The sequence below is a fragment of the Juglans microcarpa x Juglans regia genome, chromosome 4D (assembly GCF_004785595.1).
Source record: "Juglans microcarpa x Juglans regia isolate MS1-56 chromosome 4D, Jm3101_v1.0, whole genome shotgun sequence".
Classification (NCBI taxonomy): domain Eukaryota; kingdom Viridiplantae; phylum Streptophyta; class Magnoliopsida; order Fagales; family Juglandaceae; genus Juglans; species Juglans microcarpa x Juglans regia.
In genome coordinates, this window is record NC_054600.1 from 11,611,695 (window position 1) to 11,632,756 (window position 21,062).

The 21,062-nt window shown below is 38.5% G+C and overlaps 1 protein-coding gene across 4 annotated transcripts; it reads left to right on the forward strand.

Annotated features, from left to right (window-relative positions):
* The first annotated feature begins 5,342 nt into the window (after positions 1-5,342).
* Positions 5,343-13,215, forward strand: LOC121259695 (myosin-binding protein 1-like). Of its 4 annotated transcripts, none has more exons than XM_041161407.1 (4): positions 5,343-5,648; positions 6,222-7,491; positions 7,883-9,667; positions 12,735-13,215. In XM_041161407.1, exons 2-3 carry the CDS (start codon positions 6,330-6,332, stop codon positions 9,640-9,642), a joined length of 2,922 nt encoding a protein of 973 aa, XP_041017341.1. In that variant the 5' UTR covers positions 5,343-5,648; positions 6,222-6,329; the 3' UTR covers positions 9,643-9,667; positions 12,735-13,215. The 4 variants fall into 4 exon arrangements, with proteins under 4 accessions (XP_041017341.1, XP_041017339.1, XP_041017338.1 ...); XM_041161405.1 differs by having other exon boundaries at positions 5,344-5,652; positions 7,880-9,667; XM_041161404.1 differs by having other exon boundaries at positions 5,344-5,648; positions 7,880-9,667.
* The last annotated feature ends 7,847 nt before the right edge of the window (positions 13,216-21,062 follow it).

Here is a 21,062-nt window from a genome sequence, read left to right on the forward strand (position 1 = left end):
AAAGATTTATGAAAAATCATAATTTTATGTGAGGAAACATATATCACAACATTTTATAAAAGAATGCGATTTCATTTGAAATCTATGATATGATAAGTATGCAAATGTGATTATGATGAAATATGAATGATAAGATACATAACAGCCTATGTTCTGATATGACGACAGTACCATATGTTATGGGCATATTGCATTGCCAGGTTGTACATGTTGGTAGTGCACCCAGTGCGTCTTCCTTATATATGGATTCCATAATCTGTGGCCACTAGCGGAATCGAAATCTACTTGGATTTGCTAACCCTAACTCACGGGGGTCAACAATAGGTATTGGCCTATGACAAGTGAAAGATAAGTTTATGTTTATGTTATTTACGTATATATTTATGAGTATGCATATTTTTCAAGAAACCTTATGTTTACTATGTTTACTATATGATGTGTTGCTTATTGAGTATTCGACTCATTTTTGTGTATTTTTATGTTGTAACAATCCCAGGTGATGATTCTTATGAGGATGAGACTGCTGGACATGACTTAGTCCAGGGAGGTGAGGCAAAGGCCTAGACTATTTATGTCATGCTCAGTTTTATTATTTCTAGTTTAATAAGTTATTTTGATAAGCACATGAGACTTTATTGATTTTAAATAACTGCTTCCGCAGACTCTCTTTTGAATTTTAAGTATTTAATAAAGATTGATTTATTTATAGAATCTTTCATATCTGGCACTTTGTTAGAAGAAAAGTTTTTTAAGTTCAAGTTTAGTAGCACACCAGTTCACTGAAAATTTTAAAAATGACTTTATCGGGGAGCGGGGTGTTACACATATGGATCAGACAAGGAAGATCCAATGGAAGAAGTGGTGTAATGTAGGGATTTCAAAGAGCCATGGAGGGTTGGGTTTTAGAGATGTGGAGGGTTTTAACCAAGCTATGTTGGCAAAGAAGTTTTGGAGACTATTAATAAAGCCTGATTCTCTAGTAGTTAAGATCCTAAAAGAAAAATATTTCAAACAAGGGGATGTATTGGGCGCCAAAGCTAGCAGTGGTTCCTCACAGGTGTGGAAAAGTATCTCGGAATCTGGGTACTTAATTAAAGAAGGTATGCGATGGAGAGTGGGGAATGGAGAGAAGATTAAAATATGGGGTGATAAGTGGATACCAACTCCTACAACACATATGGTTCAATCACAGGTGAAGACTCTCTCAAGTGAAGCCAAGGTAAAAGGGCTAATTGATGAAAAGGGAGGCTGGGCTCTTATTGATGAAGTGATGTGTGCGGAAGAGGTTGTTGTAATCAAGCACCTACCAATCAGCAGAAGAGGATCAAAAGACAGAATCATTGGGGGTCTAAGCAAGTCTAGAATGTTTTATGTAAAAATAACATATCACTTGGCACTTCAATTGAAAAAAGAAAGAAAAGTTGAGCAATCAGGCACTGTTTCAGCTAGATGGAAGAAAACTTGGGAGTTGAATGTTCCAAATTTTGTTAAAGTGTTTTTGTGGAAAGCATTTAGTGAAGTGCTTCCTACTAAAAGGAATCCTTTTAGAAGAAAAATTACAAATAATGACCCTTGTCCAATTTGTGAGCTCGTGGAGGAGACAAAAAGTCATGCTGTGTGGAGTTGTGCTGCTGCTCAAGATGTATGGGCAGACTCATTGAGAAGTTTACAGGAATGGTAGTGTGCAGATATTGGCCTTTACAAGCTATGGGAGAACATGGTCATAAGATTGCACAAAAAAGAGCTAGAGGCAGCTGCGTGTGTGTTGAGCAAAATGGCTTAGAAGGAACATATTTGTTTTTGACAGAAAATTTGACAGTCCAAGATCTGTTTTACAAGGAGCAAAGGAAGAATTGGAGAGCTTTCAACAAGTACAAGAGAAAAGTGAGCCCCATGTAATAACAACACATTCTCTCATTACATCCACAAGGTAGAGAAAATCAAATTGTAATTTTTACAAGGTTAATTGTAATGTTGCACTAGAGGTGAGTAATTTCAATATGAGAGTTGGAGTGGTTATAAGAAATTGGGAAGGGGACTTGATAGTTAATAGCCTCATTATGTGTGCCAGAAACCTTTGTAAATGACCCTGTTGTGGCTGAAGCTCTAGCCTTAGAGAGAGCTGTCGAATTTTGTTTGGAAATAGGGATTGGAAATGCTGTTTTTGAAGGAGATGCATTTACAATCATTAAAGAAGTCTAGAAAAGTGAAGTCAATTTCTCTTGGTATGGACATATAATAGAGGATATTAAAGCTACATTTCAAGGCAGAGGGAATTCGAGGATTCAACATATCTCAAGAGAAGGTAACCGAGCTGTACATCAAATGGCAAAGTTAGCTCTCTCTTGTGAAGATGAGTTAGTTTGGTTAGAAGAGGGTCCTTAATTAGTTATGCCTTGTATTCATTTGGAGAGTCAGTGTAATGATTGATTATTTTAATGAAGAGGAAGGTTTTGGTTATTTTTTAAAAAAAGACTAACTTTCAGAAAACTTTTTTTAACAAGCATTCTATTATTGAATTTGGAGATTTAAATTATAATTTTTTTAAATCAAAACTTGATTTGTAAGAATTTTAAATTTTAAATTTCTCTTGCAAATCAAGTCTTACCATGTTAACGACATAGAGAGTATTCTTTACATATCAACTTACTAATAGAATTTTTCGTGATTTTAAAAAGAATAATTATATGAGTCGTGCTAGCTAAAAGCCCCTTTATTTTGCACACCCGGTGACATGGCACTATTTTATTTAAAAATAAATAAAAGACGCACGGCATACAGACCAAAGGAAGGAAGGATCACAAACATTTCTTCTTCAAACAAAACAAGATGCACAGCTTATTCACAATTTCTTTGTGATTTCCCATGACTTCCTCCCCCAATTTCTTTGTGATTCCATCTGTGGTAGCTTTGTCTAACTCTATTTTCTTTTGACTTGCCCCCCGGATTGAATTCCATGGTGGCATTTTCATAGGGTTGTAATTCGACTATTGTTGCTCATTCCAAATATAAAGTTCGATTTGATTTTAACTAAGATCCTCGATTGCAGCTTTCCAAAGAATCCAAACCCATTGATTACGATCTCGACTAAGAATTTTTGGAATCCATTTGAGTCTTGCATTATTTACCTAGCCATCATTTTTCTTCATTGGATTGTTCACGATTTTGTACACAACTCTTGCGGATAAAGCAACAAGAAAATTGCAGAAGAAGGAGACTTGTGACCGGCATTAAATACCAGGACTCGAAGAGCAGGGGAATTTTTTGGGGGAGGGGGGAGGGGAGAAAGAAATATGAAATGTAAAGTATGAGGGTAAAAAAGTAAAATTACATATTTTTAAATAGTGTATAAGAGTGTGAAGATTATATCTAGAATTTTTCTAATTATATTTGAAGGACTCTTTAAAATTGATGACACCATGACCAGCCCAACATGTACGTCATAATGCGATGATAGATTTCATTTACCTCCTATAATATGTAGGGCTGGGCAAAATTTTGAAAATTCTGACTCCGACCGACATCCGTTCCGATTTCGACTCCGACGGAGTCGAAGTGGTCGGATTTTGGAGTCGGAGTTCGGAGTAGCTCCGAACCCCGTGTCGGAGTTGGAGCATGGAGCTCCAAATTCCAACTCTGAATTTTTTTAACAAAACCCAAATGTAAAATGACGTCGTTTTACATCTGGGATTTTGTTAAAAAAATATAAACGACGCCGTCCCACTTAATGTGGAACGGTGTTGTTTTATGGAACGGAGGGGGCCAAAACGCAGGAGCCCCCCTTCTTTCTTCCTTCTCTGTTCTCTCTCGTGACCTCTTCTACTGCATCCGCGACTCCTCGATCTGCTGCTGTATTGCGTCTCACGTAGCTCTCGCGTCTCGCGTCTCCGTTGCCGCCGTTCGTCGTTGCTCCTCCATGCGACTTCAAGCCGAGCTTCAACCTACGGTGAGAGTGATAGGTTCTGAACTTCTGAGCCCTAGAATTAAATTTAGTAGTTTAATTAATTAATTTTATGTAAACGTCTCTCACTTTCTTGTGAATTGATATTTTGTTGTGATTCCTATGAATTGATTTTGTAAATTTGTAGTAAGAAAATGTGTTTAATGAAATGTATGATGGGTTTGTAATTTGTTTTGTATGCAGGCATAGTGTTTGATAAAATGTTCAAGAGATCTTCTCAACATGTGAACGCTGTGTTTTTTTTTTTTTACAAGTATCAATATGTGCATATTGATATTTGGGATGAATCTTAGACTTGCAAACGAAGGGGAAAAAAGAAAAGGGAAATCAAAAGAAAAAGAAGAGGTTTAGGAATATATTATAGAGACATACGTATTATGGATATAGAAAGGAGAGGAGCACAGACAATACATCTATTAATTCGACTTTTTAGAGACAAAAGCAAACTAATCCCCTCCCCCCCCCCCCCCCCAAAAAAAAAAAATTAACTGCCAAAATTTGAATCCCATCAATTTGTAGTGCACCTAAGGGTTAAAGTCAGTTAAAAATTTGTGTAATTTTCGACTCATGAGTCATGAACACTTTAATGCTAAATTTCAGGCGGACATAAAACAAATTAAAGATATAATCAAAATTCAGTAAAAAAATCAGAAGGAATATTTAAAGTATTAAAAACTCTTGAATAAACCAAATATGTGTAGATGGTTCACTTATAAAAAAAAATATGTCGCTGATTTCCGAACGGAGGTCAAAAATTTCATTCGGAGTCAGAGCTCCGACCTCCGATCAAAGTCGGACTCCGACTCTAGTTCTGAGTCGGAGTCGGAGGGGCAATTTGACTCCGACTTTTGTCAGAGTCGGAGGTCAGAAACGACAACTCCGACTCCCTCAGAGTCGGAGCCCAACCCTAATAATATGTATAATGTAATCACTTAAATGGATATTGTTCCATAAATTTATTTTCCAACAAATTAATTAAGCTGCTGGTTAGAAGGAAAAATAAAATAATTGCTGTTACAAAAACGATTTATTAGAAAAATTAGCTAAAAGTTATGAAATATTTTTGTGATAAAAAATAATTGAAAATAATAACATCAGCCTGGAGAAAAATAGACCTCTCATTTTACTTTCTTACCGACGGATGCTAAATTGGGCAGTGCTGTACTAAAATAATAATAATAATAATAATTAAAAAAAAAAAAAAAATTACCAACTCTTACTTCTATAATTTGCTTTGCAAAAAATCAATATTTCAGTTGATAACTTGTCAAGAAAAAATAAAAATTAGAGTATGCGAAAAGTGGATGAACGCGTTAGAATTGCATTATCGTGGAAAGAATTTTTCGGGAATCTTTGCTGTTCATTGAATAGCCGAACCACTTTATTTTTGGGGCCCTTTCGGTAATGCGATCCTTTTCTCTTGTCAGCAGCCGACTTTCAGGCCCTGGTCGGCTTGTTTTTTTATTAAGAAAATGTGACAACTACGTGCGGATCCGTTGGAAAGCTTCAACCTCTCGTTGGACTTTGTTTTGCCTTTGAATCTTCTCGCATTGCAAGAACTTCTAATTGGGATCTTTTGTCTCGTTGTCATGAACTTGAAAATGGGTCACTCTGATTTGTCATTCTGCCTCTGAATATTCATTGCTTTCTTGGGTTTCTCCCGCGAACAAGTCAGGGTTCTCTAATTGTTGGTACTCCTGTTCTTTTTATACCCTGTTTGATTAATTTGAATTTTTCATATTTGTTTTCTGTCTATCAGATTTCGTGCTTTTTTTCTGATCTATAGAATTTGTATTATTGACTTTAGAGTTTTAGAGAATTAGCAAATTGGACGTCTTGGCTACATTAAAGTCGTGTTTTTTTTTTTTTTTTTTTTTTTTTTTTTTTCTGGGGATACTGATCTCTTACAGTAAATGGGTCTGTGTCTTTTTCAATGAATTTATGTTCCTTTGGTTTCATGGTTGGTATTAGTTTTCATGGAATTCGGTTGTCTTTTTCAATGGATTCGTCTTCTTTTCATGGAATTCGGCTATAATTGGCTTTTCTGTTGCAATCGTTTCCGGGTAGTGATCCTGTATGAGAATTGTTCCTTTTTTCTGAGCTGTACGAGTATAGTTCATTATTGAGAAACAAGTTCCTTAATTTTTTTTTTCTTGGAGTCCTACTATTTTTTTGCGTTCATGATTTTGTTGTGGTGTTTTATTTGGGTTTTTGGCTCTAACTTAACGCAAATTTCCTGTTTTTCCATCAATGACTGCAGTGTCGAGATTCATCTTGGATTCTTGATGTCATATTGGAGGATTCGAACCTTTACTGTGTTTTGAGCAATCAATTTGTTCTTCTCTGAAATTAGTTTTTTTGCTGGGGCATGGCTACCTCGATGACTTCGTCTGCCAAACCATACACAACTCACTGGAGTTTTACCACCGCTCTGTCTTCTGCTGTTCTTGAATGGCTGCTTATTATCTTTTTGTTTGTTAATGCCTTGTTCTCATTCTTACTTACAAAGTTTTCTCGTTACTGCAAATTGCAAATGCCTTGTTTACTGTGCTCAAGACTTGATCACGTTTTTCGCGGTGAGAAATCGGGATACCTTTGGGATTTGATCTGCGGCCATCATAAGTTGGAGATTTCTAACTTAGTTCTTTGCCATGCTCACAATAAGCTTGTAGACGTTCGTGGATTATGCGAAACTTGTCTCTTCTCGTTTGCCACGATCAATAAATCCAATGCTGAAACATACAGGTTATTGGTGGGCAAATTGGGGGAGGATACTCTCTGTGGCTTTGATCAGGACCCCTTAATTGAGGGACATAAAATCTGTTCTTCAAGCATTAGGCATTGTTCTTGTTGCAATGAACCATGGGTTTTAAGAAGCCATCCTCCAAAGTTGATTCAGACCAAATCAGTTGGCTTTGAAGCTGCTGAGTTTGATGCACCTTTATCAGTTGTGGTTGGACTTGATCAGGATGACCTGAAGAAGAGAAGAGAAAAACCATCTGTGCCAGTTAGAGCCTCTAATCCGAGAAATAGTGAGCGAGATTCTTTGTCTCATGTAGGATACACAGAGCTTAAGGTTAATTCAGATACTGAATCTGAAGTCCTGTACTCTGACGACGATGGTGATGGTGATGGTAGTGCATTGCTTCGTGAAACTGATGCTTCCAAAGATGATCATGCTATTCAAAGTTCACATTTGGAGCCACTTATAATTACTCTGGCTGATGTTTTGGCCACTGAGAACCTGATAATTGCAGATTCTGCACCGGAGGCTTCCTCGTCAACTTCGCTGGTGCAGTTAAATTCTATTGATGTCCATGGCAGTACATCAGGCTCTACAATTGTTGTTATTAAGAATGGTCTAGAGGAATTCAATTGGCAACAACCAAATAGCAAAGCCAGTTCCCCTGCTCCAACTGAAGCTGATAGCAAGGCCAATTCCAATACTCCAAATGATCTTATTTCCCTTGATGATGTCACTCCATCATCAAATACTCTGGAAACCACAATTGAAGTATCAAAAGAATGCTGTAAGTTGAGAATTTTTCAGTTTTTCGTGTTCTCTATCTTTCATTCTGTGGTACTGTTTGGTCTTGGGAACTACATGTTAATTTTCTTTCATAAAAGTTGATATGTGTGTATTTGGCTTTTGCGTTTATGAGCATCTACACCGCCCTCGTCTCCTTCACCAACCCCTCTTCCATCCTAAAGTGTTTGTCATACTTCAATTTACAAAGAATATCTTAGTTAGAATTTCATTTTGTTTAGTGCTTTCTCATATTATTTTTAATTACTTTAAATTTTTGTGCATAACGATAGGATTGTATCATAAATTATTTACTTGCAATGCCCATTCTTTGTATCTTTACCCATTTTGATTAACCTTTTATCTATCTTAAATTGAATTGTTTCTTTCAGTAGATCTTAGAAGAAACAATGAAGTTGCGAGAACACCTGTGGTGGAGTTTGGATCCTTCGGGGAAATCAATGATGAAAGAACTGCACCAACTACATCATCCAAATTTGATCTAGAAACAAAGCCCATTTCAGGTGACTCTGCTCAGCAAGCATCTGACTTATTGGATCTTGGTGATGCTTATAAGATAGCTGTTGGCAATAGAGGAAGACAATTGTCTGGTGTTCTTGTAGAACAATGGGTTGGGAAGGATTCTTCCAGACTTAGTGAAGATTTGAAGCTCTTATTCTCACAGTTATCTGGCACTCGAGGGATTGAGCAATCAATGAACGAAAAGAGTCCTAAATTTTCTGTAAATACTGGCGAATTGAAGACTGCTGATGTTTCTTACTCTACTGGAATGAAGATACTTCAAAAGTGTGTCTCACTTGAAAAAAATGAGTCTGGTTTATCTGTGGATGGAAGCACATTTCAGAAGAGAATCGCACTTGAGCGAAACGTGTCTGGTTTGTCTTTGGATGCAAGTGCACCTCAGACAACTAGTTTATCTTTGGATGGAAGCACACTTCAGAACAGAACCTCACTTGAACGAAATGAGTCTGGTTTCTCTCTGGACGGAAGCACACTTCAAAAAAGGATCTCACTTGAGAGAAATGAGTCTGGCTTGTCTCTTGATGGAAGCATTGTCAGCGAACTTGAAGGTGAAAGTTTGATTGATAGATTAAAACGACAGATTGAACATGATAGGAAGCATATGAGTGCATTATATAAGGAGTTGGAAGAAGAAAGAAATGCTTCTGCTGTTGCAGTCAATCAGGCCATGGCCATGATTACTAAATTGCAGGAGGAGAAGGCAACCGTCCATATGGAAGCCTTGCAATGCCTACGACTGATGGAAGAGCAATCCGAATACGATATGGAAGGACTGCAAAAAGCAAATGACCTTCTTGCAGAGAAGGAAAAAGAGATGCAAGATCTAGAAGCCGAGCTTGAATTTTATAGGAATAAATATCCAAATGAATCAATTCTGGAGAATGTGGCGGAGGAAACTTGTGATATGAAGGCAATAGATATTGGAATTGATCATTCAGAATCTCTTTCTGTTGAGAATAGTGCAAGTGTTCTTAGAAACTCAGCTACTGCCAAACTTGATATCTGTGATAAAGTTGAAGAAAAACAGACCCAATTGGGGAATAGCAATACAGGTGCCATGAAGAATGAATTATTTGAGTTAGAAGATGAAAGGTCATATGTTTTGCAATGTTTGAAGAATTTAGAGAAGAAGCTTTATCTGTTATCTAGTAATGGTGTATTCTTGGAAAATGGTGAATATCCTAAAAATGAAGGAGATGGAAAAAGTGAGTTGAAAGAGTCCAATTTTGAAGGGGAAACTCAAGAAAACGAAGCAGTAGAAGAGGATGATTTGTCAATACAACATGATGGATCTGTATCTAGTGCTAATCTGAATACCCAAGCATCACTCGAGCAAGCTCAGCTCATTTGCAAGGAAAATGTTGAATTTGATAGTGCTGCGCAAGGCTCTTATGTACTCCATAGGGAAACTGATTTAGCTTCTATTGAAGATGAGGTTTCAGATTTGAAAGGTAGATTGGAAGCACTTGAGGCAGACCGAAGTTTTCTTGAGCACACCATTAACTCAGTCAGAAACGGAGAGGAAGGGCTTCAATTAATTCGGGAGGTAGCTTCTCACTTGCGAGAATTACGAAGAATTGGTATAAGAAGAAAAGATCCAACCATTGCTTGAGGCTTCATGTGAAAGTATCACCCAGGTGAGGACTTTCATTAAAGTAGTACTCGGATCAAAATCCCCATATAGTTTCTATTCATGATGTCTGCAATCTTGCAATTTTCTTTTTCTTAACGATGGGAAGGATTGCCTGGTTTTATATTTACATGTTTCATATATGGTTTTTTGGAAATATTAAAGTGCTAAAGTCCTTACATGTGATACCCCATATGATAAGTAAGGGTAGGTGGTGTATGGGATCCCACATTGCTTGGAAATGAGAAGTTTTTGCTCTTTATAATGTTCAAATTGGACTCCAATTATATCATTGACTAGTTATTTTGGAGTATAGGCCATATGATTTGGATCTTCCATTGGGGCATTACAAATAGTATAAGAGACTATCCCAACCAAAATTGTGGGACTTGAGCCGTGCCACATATGATAGACGGGCCCGACGAGGATGTCGGGAATTTAAGGGGGGGGGAGATTGTGATGTCCCATATGATAAGTAAGGGTAGGTGATGTCCAATTAGAACATTATAAAGTGCACTTCTCAAGCAATGTGGGATTCTATAAAAAACCTACCTACTTATCATAGGGGGTGGTATCACAACCTCTCCCTCTTAAATTTTCGACATCCTTGTCAGGCTGTCCGTCATAGGTGGCATGGCTCAAGTCTTACATTTTTTGTTGAGATAGTTTCTGATACCATTTGTAATGGCCCAATGGAATGACAAAACCACATGACATATATTCCAAAAGGACTAGTCAAAGATATAATTGGAGGCCAATTAGAACATTATAAAAAGCAAGTAACTTCCCATTCCCAAGTAATGTGAGATTCCATACACCACCTACTCTTTCTTATCATATGGGTTATCATATGACATTATGACTTTCCAGTGGTAGTTGGCTATGTTAGTTTCTTTTTCTTTACTTTTTCCTTTGGCTGAGGAAGTGTAGTTTCAAGGAGTTAGTTACACAATGTTACATGTAGAGCATTGTAGCCCTCTTTTTTGTACAATGACGTTCTAAAATAAACAGATACTTTTAGATTAATCTATAGTTGCAAGTACACATAAAAAAAGTGCTTGTGGGAAATTGCTTATAGTAAAAATCTATTTTAATGCACCATGGTTATAGTTTTCAAATGTGAAGCAGGAAAATTAAAGTGTAGTAGGGCTCTTAAAGTGTGGTGTGGATAATACTTATTCTGAAGGGGGAAGAAATTTTACAACATATCTGTTAGGATTGGTTTGCGCTAAAGGGAGGGTGTGAGCGTCAAATTTGGGTAGGTGGAGAAGTTCTCTTTGAGTTGTGTGGGCGCACTCAAGTGATTTTGCTGTGAGAAAATTCTACAAGATATCTGTGAAAGTATGTATGCTTTATGGTGCATTATGCTTTGTGGATGAGTTCAAAGACCAAAGAGATAATTATATCTGTAAGAGGTGCCATCAATGTGGAAAAGACAGTAACTTTTTGTGGGAAATGGTGTCAGATCTTTCCACCAGTAACTATTGACCTGGTTCATTTGAAGGTGCTCAAGGACAGGAGGAGGACTAAAGAACATGTGAGTTGAATTTTGGAGAATAGATGGATCCAGACTGAAGGTTTGGAAACCACAATTAGATTTAGCTGGCATGAAAATAATTTGCAATTAGATATCTGTTCTGGTTCTGGAAGTTCAGGCCAACAGTAGTACGGTCTGCACAACTGGCTGTGTTTTTACATTCTAAGAATCTGCTGTAACATATTTGAGGGTGGAGAGACTTTCCATTTGCAACCTAGCATGATAGGAAGGGCTTGTAGAACCGAAAGCTTTAAGGTTTTTATATGCATAAATGTCTGCTCTACAGAAAGGTTTGAGTTGCTGATTGGAGATCAATGTAGCTTCCTTGTTTTAAGATAAACAACAATGAGAGTTAGGTTTAATTGAATAAATTGTTAAAGCCTTTTGGTTTCACCAGGTGGCATGCCAAGAGATTGAAACAATAGTCCACTAAGCCTAGTTAAACCTCAGGCTAAATTCTGGCCTACCACATGATCTGTATATCAGAAGAAAACACACAAGTTCGGCCACTTGCATGCAAACGCACACACAAATACCCTCACTCACACACATACACACATTAGGACATGTCATTTGAAAATGAGACCACAGACCATTCATTAGAGGATAAAATGGAAATGGGAATCATAATACCCATGGCATAAGCCATAAGGTATTTTGTTTTTAGCGATTTCATTAGATGATTATTTTTTCCCTTCAAATACTTTAATTGTATTATATTATTATTGGAAATACATTTTTCCCCTAAAAGTTTGGGTTTCTAAGTTACTTGAAACACTGATGAAAATTCTGATTTCCATGGACCTTCAATGATTGGATCTTTTAAGTGTTGGCATCCAGTACTAGGTAGATGATCAAGGAAGCAATGGTTTGGCAGCTTATCATCTAGGAAATTAATCTTGCTTGAGAGGTGAATTCTAGAGTTGATATAGTGAGTTATATTGGTTGTTTAAGGTATATTCTTGTGAAGATGTTGATTTATTTTTGCCGGGCCCTTATGTTGTAATTTTATGGGATTGCTTGTCTTCTCTATTTAAGAAAACAAATTGCTTGAAGATGTTCCAGGCAATTTATGTAATTTTTCCTGAGATTCTTTGAAGATGTCCAATTTATTTAGTCATTGTGGTGTACCAATTGGAGTGTATTATTTCCTTTCTTTGATGATAGAAACATCTTTTTAAGAACCACAAAGCAATTTGAAGAAAAGATATCTCAACATTTTAGCAGCGTAAATGAAATTTAATGATCAAAGATATATTTTCTCAAAAGATACTTGATTGCTTTCTACCTATAAAAAGAAAGATACTTGATTGCTTTCTACAAGGGGTATGATATTTTATGTTTCTTTGATTTCTTTTCATATAGTAGATTACACGTCTATATGATGCCAGTATGGACAGTTATTCAGTGCCTCAACACGACTGTTGGCTTTTTATCTGTCATTAGTTTGTTCCATTGAATTTCAATTTATATGTTATTCACTTATTCCTTCATTTAGCCCCTAACTTCCCACTTGCTTCATAAATGAATTATTCAGGTTCATCTGGGGAAAGCCATGTTGATGCTTCCTAGAATGCAAGTCAGATATACTTCTGAAAACCTATTAATAAGAGGACTGGCTCTCAAGTGTACAGTATCAAGGCATTTTTTAAAGGGGAAAAACACGGTAGGATTCAACGGTATGCACCAAGTCTCTCTACTTGATTCCCCACCTTTGTAGAGCATATTTATACACTTTTGGTTTTTGTTGCATTTAACATAAATCTTCCATAGAGTCAGTGAGGCTTTTTTCCCACATAGTCTATACTTCAGTTTGGAGTTTGTTTTTCATTTTGTTTACCATTTAACTATATGGATGGATGAGTGATTGCATTGTAGAAAGGGATTTTTTTGTGTGTAAATTTCGATTGTTTGATTGTTTGAATTCTGAAGATAATGGTTGATATCAGTAAGTCAACACCGATTTCTTTGTACAATTAAAGAAATGTGTTAACACTAAATTCAACTTGCTTTGGTTATTGAACTCAGCTTCATAAGCTTTAATTTCCACACCATCTTCAATCTTCGTGGGCATGAAAATCACATAAAATAATTTTGTGGGGGAGGACATCTTGCAGCATTCTCGCCCTGGTTCTTGTCATTTTGAATATTGGTCATGACTCCTGCCTGCGGTATGTCCGACACGGTATCAAATGAAAACTAAATAATACATGCTATCAACTCAAACTTACTGTATAAGAAATATATGTAATTAAACTGCTAGTTTTCATTTAAAGTTTAGGCCTTTTAATTTCCATAACGCTTATGTTTTTGGTTTTCCAAGTTGAAAAAGAAAAGTGAATATGAGAAAGATGTCTATCTTCTTGGTTGCCCTGTTTCTAGCTCTTCATGAAGAAGGTTGGTTTCCAGATTGTTTCTATCAGGCTAATCTTGGCTCAAAAATACGATGTCTTTAAAAGAGATCCTACCCCTCACAGGTATCATTTTATTCAGTATGCCAAAGCTGGTGAAAGCTGGCTGTGAAGATTTTGTCATCTTAACATCTAAGAAGAAACAATTCGGTAAGGCAAAATGACACCAACACTCGTTTTCAACCCATCTTAATGCCTTGGACACTGTCAGGGCACTGACTTTACCATGAACATATGCTATCAGCAGAATTAAAAAGAAAATATGTTGGGAAAAAGGAGTAGATAATTCGGAACCAGGCTTTCTCATTGCCAGTTTATGAATATTGTTGGCGTTGAGCTAAAAATCGTAAAGGAATAGATGGATGTAGAATATATTATCTTTTTTACTATTCACCTAAAAAAATCAAAGAAACAATGGTCGGTAGGTAGGCCTTTATCTTTTTAAAAACCAGTTATTGGTGTTTAAAAATAAAATAAAATAAAATAAAATAAAAAAAGATTGTGTGCACGTGGCATTTTCCAAATATGAAAAAAACCTTTTTTTTTAAAAAAAGAAATCTAAACAATAAAAGTAACTTGGGGTAACTAATTACAAAAACGATCGGGCTACAGCAAGAGACATTCTCCTGATTTTTTCCATACGTTTTTTTGTGTACTTAAATATATTTAATAAAAAATTCACAACATAATAATAATAATAATCATTAAATAAATAAATAAACACCTATCGGGACCGGAAAAAATCTCGGTGGGTTTATTGTTTTCCTTACAAAAATTGAAAAAAGTGCGAAATATCGTAAAATTTGCATAATATCAGTGTTAAACAACTTCCCTATCTAACGGCCGATTTGAAATAAAGGAATCAATATGAAACGTTGAAAAAAATTACGAGGATCTTACCTTTCATATTTTTTAAGATAATTAGATTTAATTCATTTTTTTTATTTTATAAAGCGCTGATTTTCTTAAATTTCATATAATTGATAATGAATGATAAGGGTGAATTTATGGGTCACGATATAAGCTAATGATCAGCTAAGCTAGAAGTACAAATTAGAAGATAATTAAAGAAAATAATATATAATGTATTTTAATAAAACAATTATTAGAGGTGTAAATAAATTGAGTAATTAAATAAATTCTAATAATAAGTATTGTTATGGACATGTTTCACCACTGCCACCTCACGATCACCTACAACCAAATATTAGATGGCTTCAGGGTTCGATAGGAAGCCTCCGATGCCTAAGTCAATAACTGCAAGAATAATTTTTAATTTGCAAGAATCAATCCCTTTATGTATTGGGTTATCCTCTTATATAGAGCTTTTGAACCATTATGTCTCTTAAATGATAATAGATATATCTACTATTTGAATTCAAACTTAGGGATGAAGGTTCAGACTTTAATAGATCGTAATTGTAACTGCTTTTATCCTTTATCATCACTGGATGGTTATCTAGTCGATTTTGGGAAGTGGGCTAGGCCTTCTCAGATTTAATGGGCCTCTTCGTTATTGGGAATCAAATCATGAATGGGTGGACCCAGGCCCCTACTGTGCTGATCGAGAGGAATGTCCTCTCCAGTTATCCCGCGAAGTCTCATTGCACTCGGTGTGATGGGACTTGAATCCAAGCGTCGTTTTAGTTTTTGAGGCGTGTCAGGGCACTGTTTCACCTCCATTCCTCGGGCATGCCAACCGCCATTTCACGTAAATTTCTATTTAATGCCCCTTAGGCATTCATTTTTCCTCCCTTTTCAAACTTCTATCTCTTTCGCATTTCTTGCTCTCTTTCTGAGTTCTTGCTCTCTCTCTCTCTGAGTTCTTGCTCTAATTCTTGCTCGCTTTCCTTGAGTTCTAGTTCTAGTTCTTGTTCTCTTTCCTTCCTCCATGGCTTTTTCTTCTTTCAAACGTAGGGGAGTGGTTTCTGCTTCTGATCCTCCACCACCCTGTGACTCCTCTCCCTAAGTTGTCGTTGCTCCTCCGACGTCCATATTTGCGAGCTCTCGCTGGTCTTCAACCGTTACCTCTCGTGAACTGGAGAATACTCAAAACAATTTCAACATTCCTGACTCTGTCGAAATGAGGGCTCCTACTCCCAACCAGAAAGCTATTGATGCCAAAGGTATGGCCGTCTATGTCGCCCTTTATTTGCTATGTTCAGCATGGGTTTTGATTGCCCTTCGTGCGACTAGTTCACGACATTTTAGACGTCCTAGGGCTTTGATGGTTTCTTGTGTTTTGTGGCGATGAGTACCCAGACCTAACAGCCTGTGAGTTTTTGTCCCTTCATGGGTTTAGGCATTTGGAGGAGAATCTTTGTAGTTTTAGAGCCCGTAGGGCATTGGTTGATTTAGAGCGCAAGTATTCGCATGTGAAAGATTGGACCAACAAATTTTTCTTGCTTACTGTCTCTGGTTGGGAATTTCCCACCGATGAAGCTCTTAGTTGGGAGTTTCCTATTAGGGCATGCTAGTTTCCTGTTCCCGATAGGAATGACTTCAAGGTTATTCTTTCCCCACGCGAGGAGGCCCGTGTGAGGTTGGTAGATTCATGGGCTCAGGCTCATCCCAACTTATGCCTGATGTGCTTTTGACGCACAGTAACATTGAGAAGTTCCTGATGGTTCCCAGTCAGGCCCACATATTAGGACGTGAGTTTTTGGGTGCCCCTGCTGGTGGGTGACTTGAGAAAGAAGAAACGCCCTAGCTTAGGTGGGAAGAAACAAAGTAAACCTAAGAAGGCGCGTATCTTGCCTCACTTAGATGAGTCCATTTCATCCAAAGGTGGTTCTTTACTTTCCTCTGCACCGAGTAGAGGTATAAAATTAGTACCTCCTCGAGAAAAAAAAAAGTGGGACAATGCTTCAAGCCGTTGGTAATGTTAAGTTGACTTCTTCTCGGGAATTGCCGAGTAAACCCACCTCTTGGGTAGGTGGAAGCACTGAGTTGGCCATTTCTCGGGAGGAAATGAGTGTTATGGCAACCTTCGTGGATCCACCAACTCTTTCTCTGAATGACGTCATGTCCTTGGCCTAAGAGGATCTCGAAGACATAATTGCGTCGGATGAAGATTTCCAACAGCAAGGTGATAACACTCCAGTGAAAGAGGATATTCTTATTTTGAATCCCGACCTCCTTAAGGTGCCTCCATCCACTTTTTCCAGCTTCCCCGCCTTTTGAGGCTTCTCTGCCTTTACTATTTTGCTCTCATCGATCGTTGCTGGGCCCTCTGATGTTTCTCCGAAGCTTCCCCAATTGGAACACGGCGAGGAGGGGAGTGTGTTGAAGAGTTAGAACAATGTCTAGTTCCCCCTTGCCTCTATAACTTCTGGTGGGGTTACTCCTGACTTGCCCTTTGAAGTTTCTAGCCCTCTCCCTCGCCAGTGGCAGTAGGGTTTCGATTCCTTCCCCGCCATTTAGTGTTTCTCCTTGAGGAAATGGCGAGCCATCTTTGTCATCTCCCAAGGAGAATCTTGCAATTGATCAGGTTGTTCCCCACCAGGGTGAAGCTGGGGCGAGGGATAAAGTTGAAAACTACTTGGGTCCTCTTGTTGATCCACCTGTCAGAGCTCCTTCGTTTGTCCCAACTGAAGATACTTTCCCTCAGGAGTATTTTGCTACTGTCTCCTCACTAGCCATCAACTCGAGAGGTTCCTCAAGTTCTCATCCATTAATTTCCCCGGCATCCCTACATACTCACTGAGTGGAGGTCATCAATGTTTTTGTTCAATAGCTTCGCAATGTTTTTCTGCTAGTATTCCCTTCGCACTCGTTTTCCTTTTACTTAATGCCTTGATCATTAGTTCTAAAGAACATATTTTAAATGCATTCCCCTCCCTCTCTCCCTTTTTGGCGGACGATAGGGTACAATTCGAGGACGATAAGAACCAATTGGCCCAGCTTGAGGCTCTATCCCATTCATCTGATGGCGAGTTGGTTACCCTTCGTGCCCAAATTGCTTCACTCTGGGAGGAGTTGGCAAATTCTGCCGCGGATGCCGATCACTATTGTCAAGAAGTAGCAACAATCAGGAAAGAGCGAGATGATCTTGCCACCTGCCTAAATCAAACAGAGGAAGTTGTGCAAGAAAGGAACAACTTAGATGCTCAGGTAGAGGCTTTTAAGAAAGAGCGAGATGAGTTGGTTGCTCAGGTGGAGCTTGCCTTGAAAGAGCAAGATGACTTGGCCCCAGCTTTGGTCGTGTAAGGGTAGAGATTGAAGAATTAACCAAGTCCAAGTACAACTACGCTTCTTGCATTGATTCTCTCAAAAACGAACAACGGGAGCTACTCATAAAGCTGGGGGTGGCCGAAGGGATGAAAGCTGAAGCTGAGAAAAACTTGGCCGAGGTAAAGGGCCTTCTCAAAAACAACGACCATCAATATCTTCAGCTTGATGAAGTTGTTAAGTCTACCAAGAAAAAGATTGCTATCCTGGAGCAAAAGTTGGCTGAATTGGGCCCTGCCTTAGAGTGTTCTCAAAAAGACCTTAATCGGGTTCTTCCCCAGCTGGCTGCTGCCCCCAAGGTTCGATTACGAGCCTAGGGTATAGGCTTCCATTTGGGTGTCAAACAACTTCGTGAGCTTCTTCTTCGGGAACCCACAAGAAATCTGCATACTCTGGAGTGGAAGTTTATTCAGGCTAGTGAGGTTGCCCTTCATTTTTGTGACTTCTTAGGTCGGACTGAAATGCCAGACGCTTTTCATCGCCCCTCATAAGACTTGCCTATTTTGAATGTTTTGTACCCCGTGAGGGATTCATTTAACTTTTGTGAAGCTTTTTATGCAGTGGGACTTCCTTATATTACTAATGAGACTTTACCAAAAAATCTTAATGCCTTGTTTCCTTTTGAATTTTGTTTATCGGATAATAAGCACACTTTGCTGTTTCTTGGTAATCTGCGCATAGATATCGACATAATGTTGTTCATAGTTTAAGTACTAGGCGAAGTTGTTCATACCTTGGGTGTTAGGCTAGTGGGTGAGTTCCTCGACCACGTCCCTCTTTTGGTGAGAAGGTGTTAATTGGAGATCATTCGACCGGTTTACCTTGAATTATTAGGCTAGTGGGAGATCCCTCAACCACGCCACTTTTTGATGAGAAAGTGTTAATAGGAAATCTCTCGACCGTTTTACCTTGAATTATTAGGCTAGTGGGAGATCTCTCGACTACGTCACCTTTTTGGTGAAAATGTGTTAACAGGAGATCCCTCGACCGTTTTAACCATTAATTATTGGGCTAGTGGGAGATCTCTCGATCACGTCACCTTTTTGGCAAAAAGGTATTAATGGGAGATCCCTCGACCGTTTTAGCCTTTAATTATTAGGCTAGTGGGAGACCCCTCGACCACGCCACCTTTTTGGCGAGAATGTGTTAATGGGAGATCCCTCGACTGTTTTAACTTTTAATTATTAGTCTAATGGAAAATCTCTTGACCACGTCACCTTTTGGCAAGAAGGTGTTAACGGGAAATCTCTCGACCGTTTTAACCTTTAATTATTAAGCTAGTGAGAGATCTCTCGACCACGTCACCTTTTTGGCGGGGTGTTTAACGAGAGATCTCTCGACTGTTTTAACCTTTAATTATTAGGCTAGTGGGAGATCCCTTGACCACGTCACATTTTTGGCGAGAAGGTATTAATGGAAGATCCCTCGACCGTTTTAACCTTTAATTATTAGGTTAGTGGGAGATCTCTCGACCATGTCACATTTTTGGCGAGAAGGTGTTTAACCGACCGTTTTAACCTTTAATTATTAGTCTAATGGGAGACCCCTCGACCACGTCACCTTTTTGGTGAGAAGGTGTTAACGGGAGATCTCTCGACCGTTTTAACCTTTAATTATTAAGCTAGTGGGAGATCTCTCGACCACGTCACTTTTTTGGCGAGGTGTTTAACGAGAGATCCTTCAACCGTTTTAACCTTTAATTATTAGGCTAGTGAGAGATCCCTCAACCACGTCACCTTTTTGACAAGAAGGTGTTAATGAGAGATCCCTCGTTTTAACCTTTAATTATTAGGCTAGTGGGAGATCCCTCGACCACGTTACCTTTTTGGCGAGAAGCTGTTTAACGAGAGATCCCTCGACTGTCTTAACCTTTAATTATTATGCTAGTGGGAGATCCCTCAACCACTTCACTTTTTTGTCTTTAGGTCTTGGCCATATTTTTGAGTTTGTCAAAAAAAATCCAAAGAAAAGGTGAAAAAGATGTGCAGGTAGCTCACGCCCTACGACATCCTTGAGGTGGTAAGCTCCCGGTCTATAGCTTGCTACTATAACATAAGGGCCGTCCCATCGAGGGCCTAATTTCCCTTCTTCTCCCATGGTGACACCGGTTTCCTTCAGCAGTAAGTCGTCCGTTTTGAAAGATCTGAGCCTTACTCGCTTGTTGAAATATTGCTCTGCCTTATTTTTAGAAGTTGCAACTCTGACTTTTGTGTCAACTCTTATCTCTTCCAATAGATCTAGGTTTTCTTCTAACCCTACTATGTTTGCTTTTGAATCAAAGTTTTCCCTCCTGTAGCTTGGTAACCTAACTTCCACTGGTGCCATTGCCTCACTTCCATAAGCTAGGGTGAAAGGTGTTTGACCCGTTGAGGGTTTTGGTGTTGTTCTGTAAGCCCATTAAATCTCTGGGAGCTCATCGGCCCACAACCCTTTTTTGTCGCCCATCTTCTTTTTCAGTAGCCCCATGATGGTTTTATTAGTCGCTTCAACTTGCCTGTTTGCCTCAGGGTGGCCTGGGGAAGAATACTTGACTTTGATTCCTAGTTCCGCACAGCATTGGCGATAATGTTTGAAATTAGACTGCCTTCCGTTATCAGAAATAATACACTGTGGTATTCCAAATCTACATACCGCTACCTTCCATAGGAACCTTGTCAGACTTTGAGCTGTTATCGTTGTCATTGTCTCAGCCTCTACCTACTTCATAAAGTAGTCGACGGCCACAACGATGAACTTGGTTCCTCCTTTGCTAGGAGGCATAAGGCCTACTAGGTCTACTCCCCATTGGGCGAATGACCATGGTGAAGTTATAGATTGCAACTCCTCGAGAGATGTGTTTGGAATTGGTGCATGAATTTGACACTAGACACACCTTTTAGCAAACTCATTCGGATCCTTGAGCGTGTTTGGCCAACAATATCCTGCCCTTACAATCTTTGAGGCAAATGATCGTCCTCCTAAATGACTTCCGCATATCCCCTCATGTATTTCCTTCATTACGTATTCTGCCTCTTCCTTTTTTACACATCTTAATAATGGGTTTGAAAAACCCCGCCTATAGAGCACCTCGTCTACCATAGTAAACCTAGTGGCTCTACTCTTTAATTTCCTTGCCTCTTCCCAGGATGGGGGTAGGTCACCTGTCTCCAAATACTTCCTTATATCATTAGCCCATCCCAACATATTCTCTCCAATCTGTAAATTTTCCACTCCTACTACTGGAC

Bases quoted from the DNA above. Each gene is read 5' to 3' on its own strand.
- LOC121259695 (XM_041161405.1), top strand. From the start codon at position 6,330: ATGGCTACCTCGATGACTTCGTCTGCCAAACCATACACAACTCACTGG. The intron at 7,492-7,879 runs GTAAGTTGAGAA...TGTTTCTTTCAG, and splicing joins TGAAGTATCAAAAGAATGCT to TAGATCTTAGAAGAAACAAT.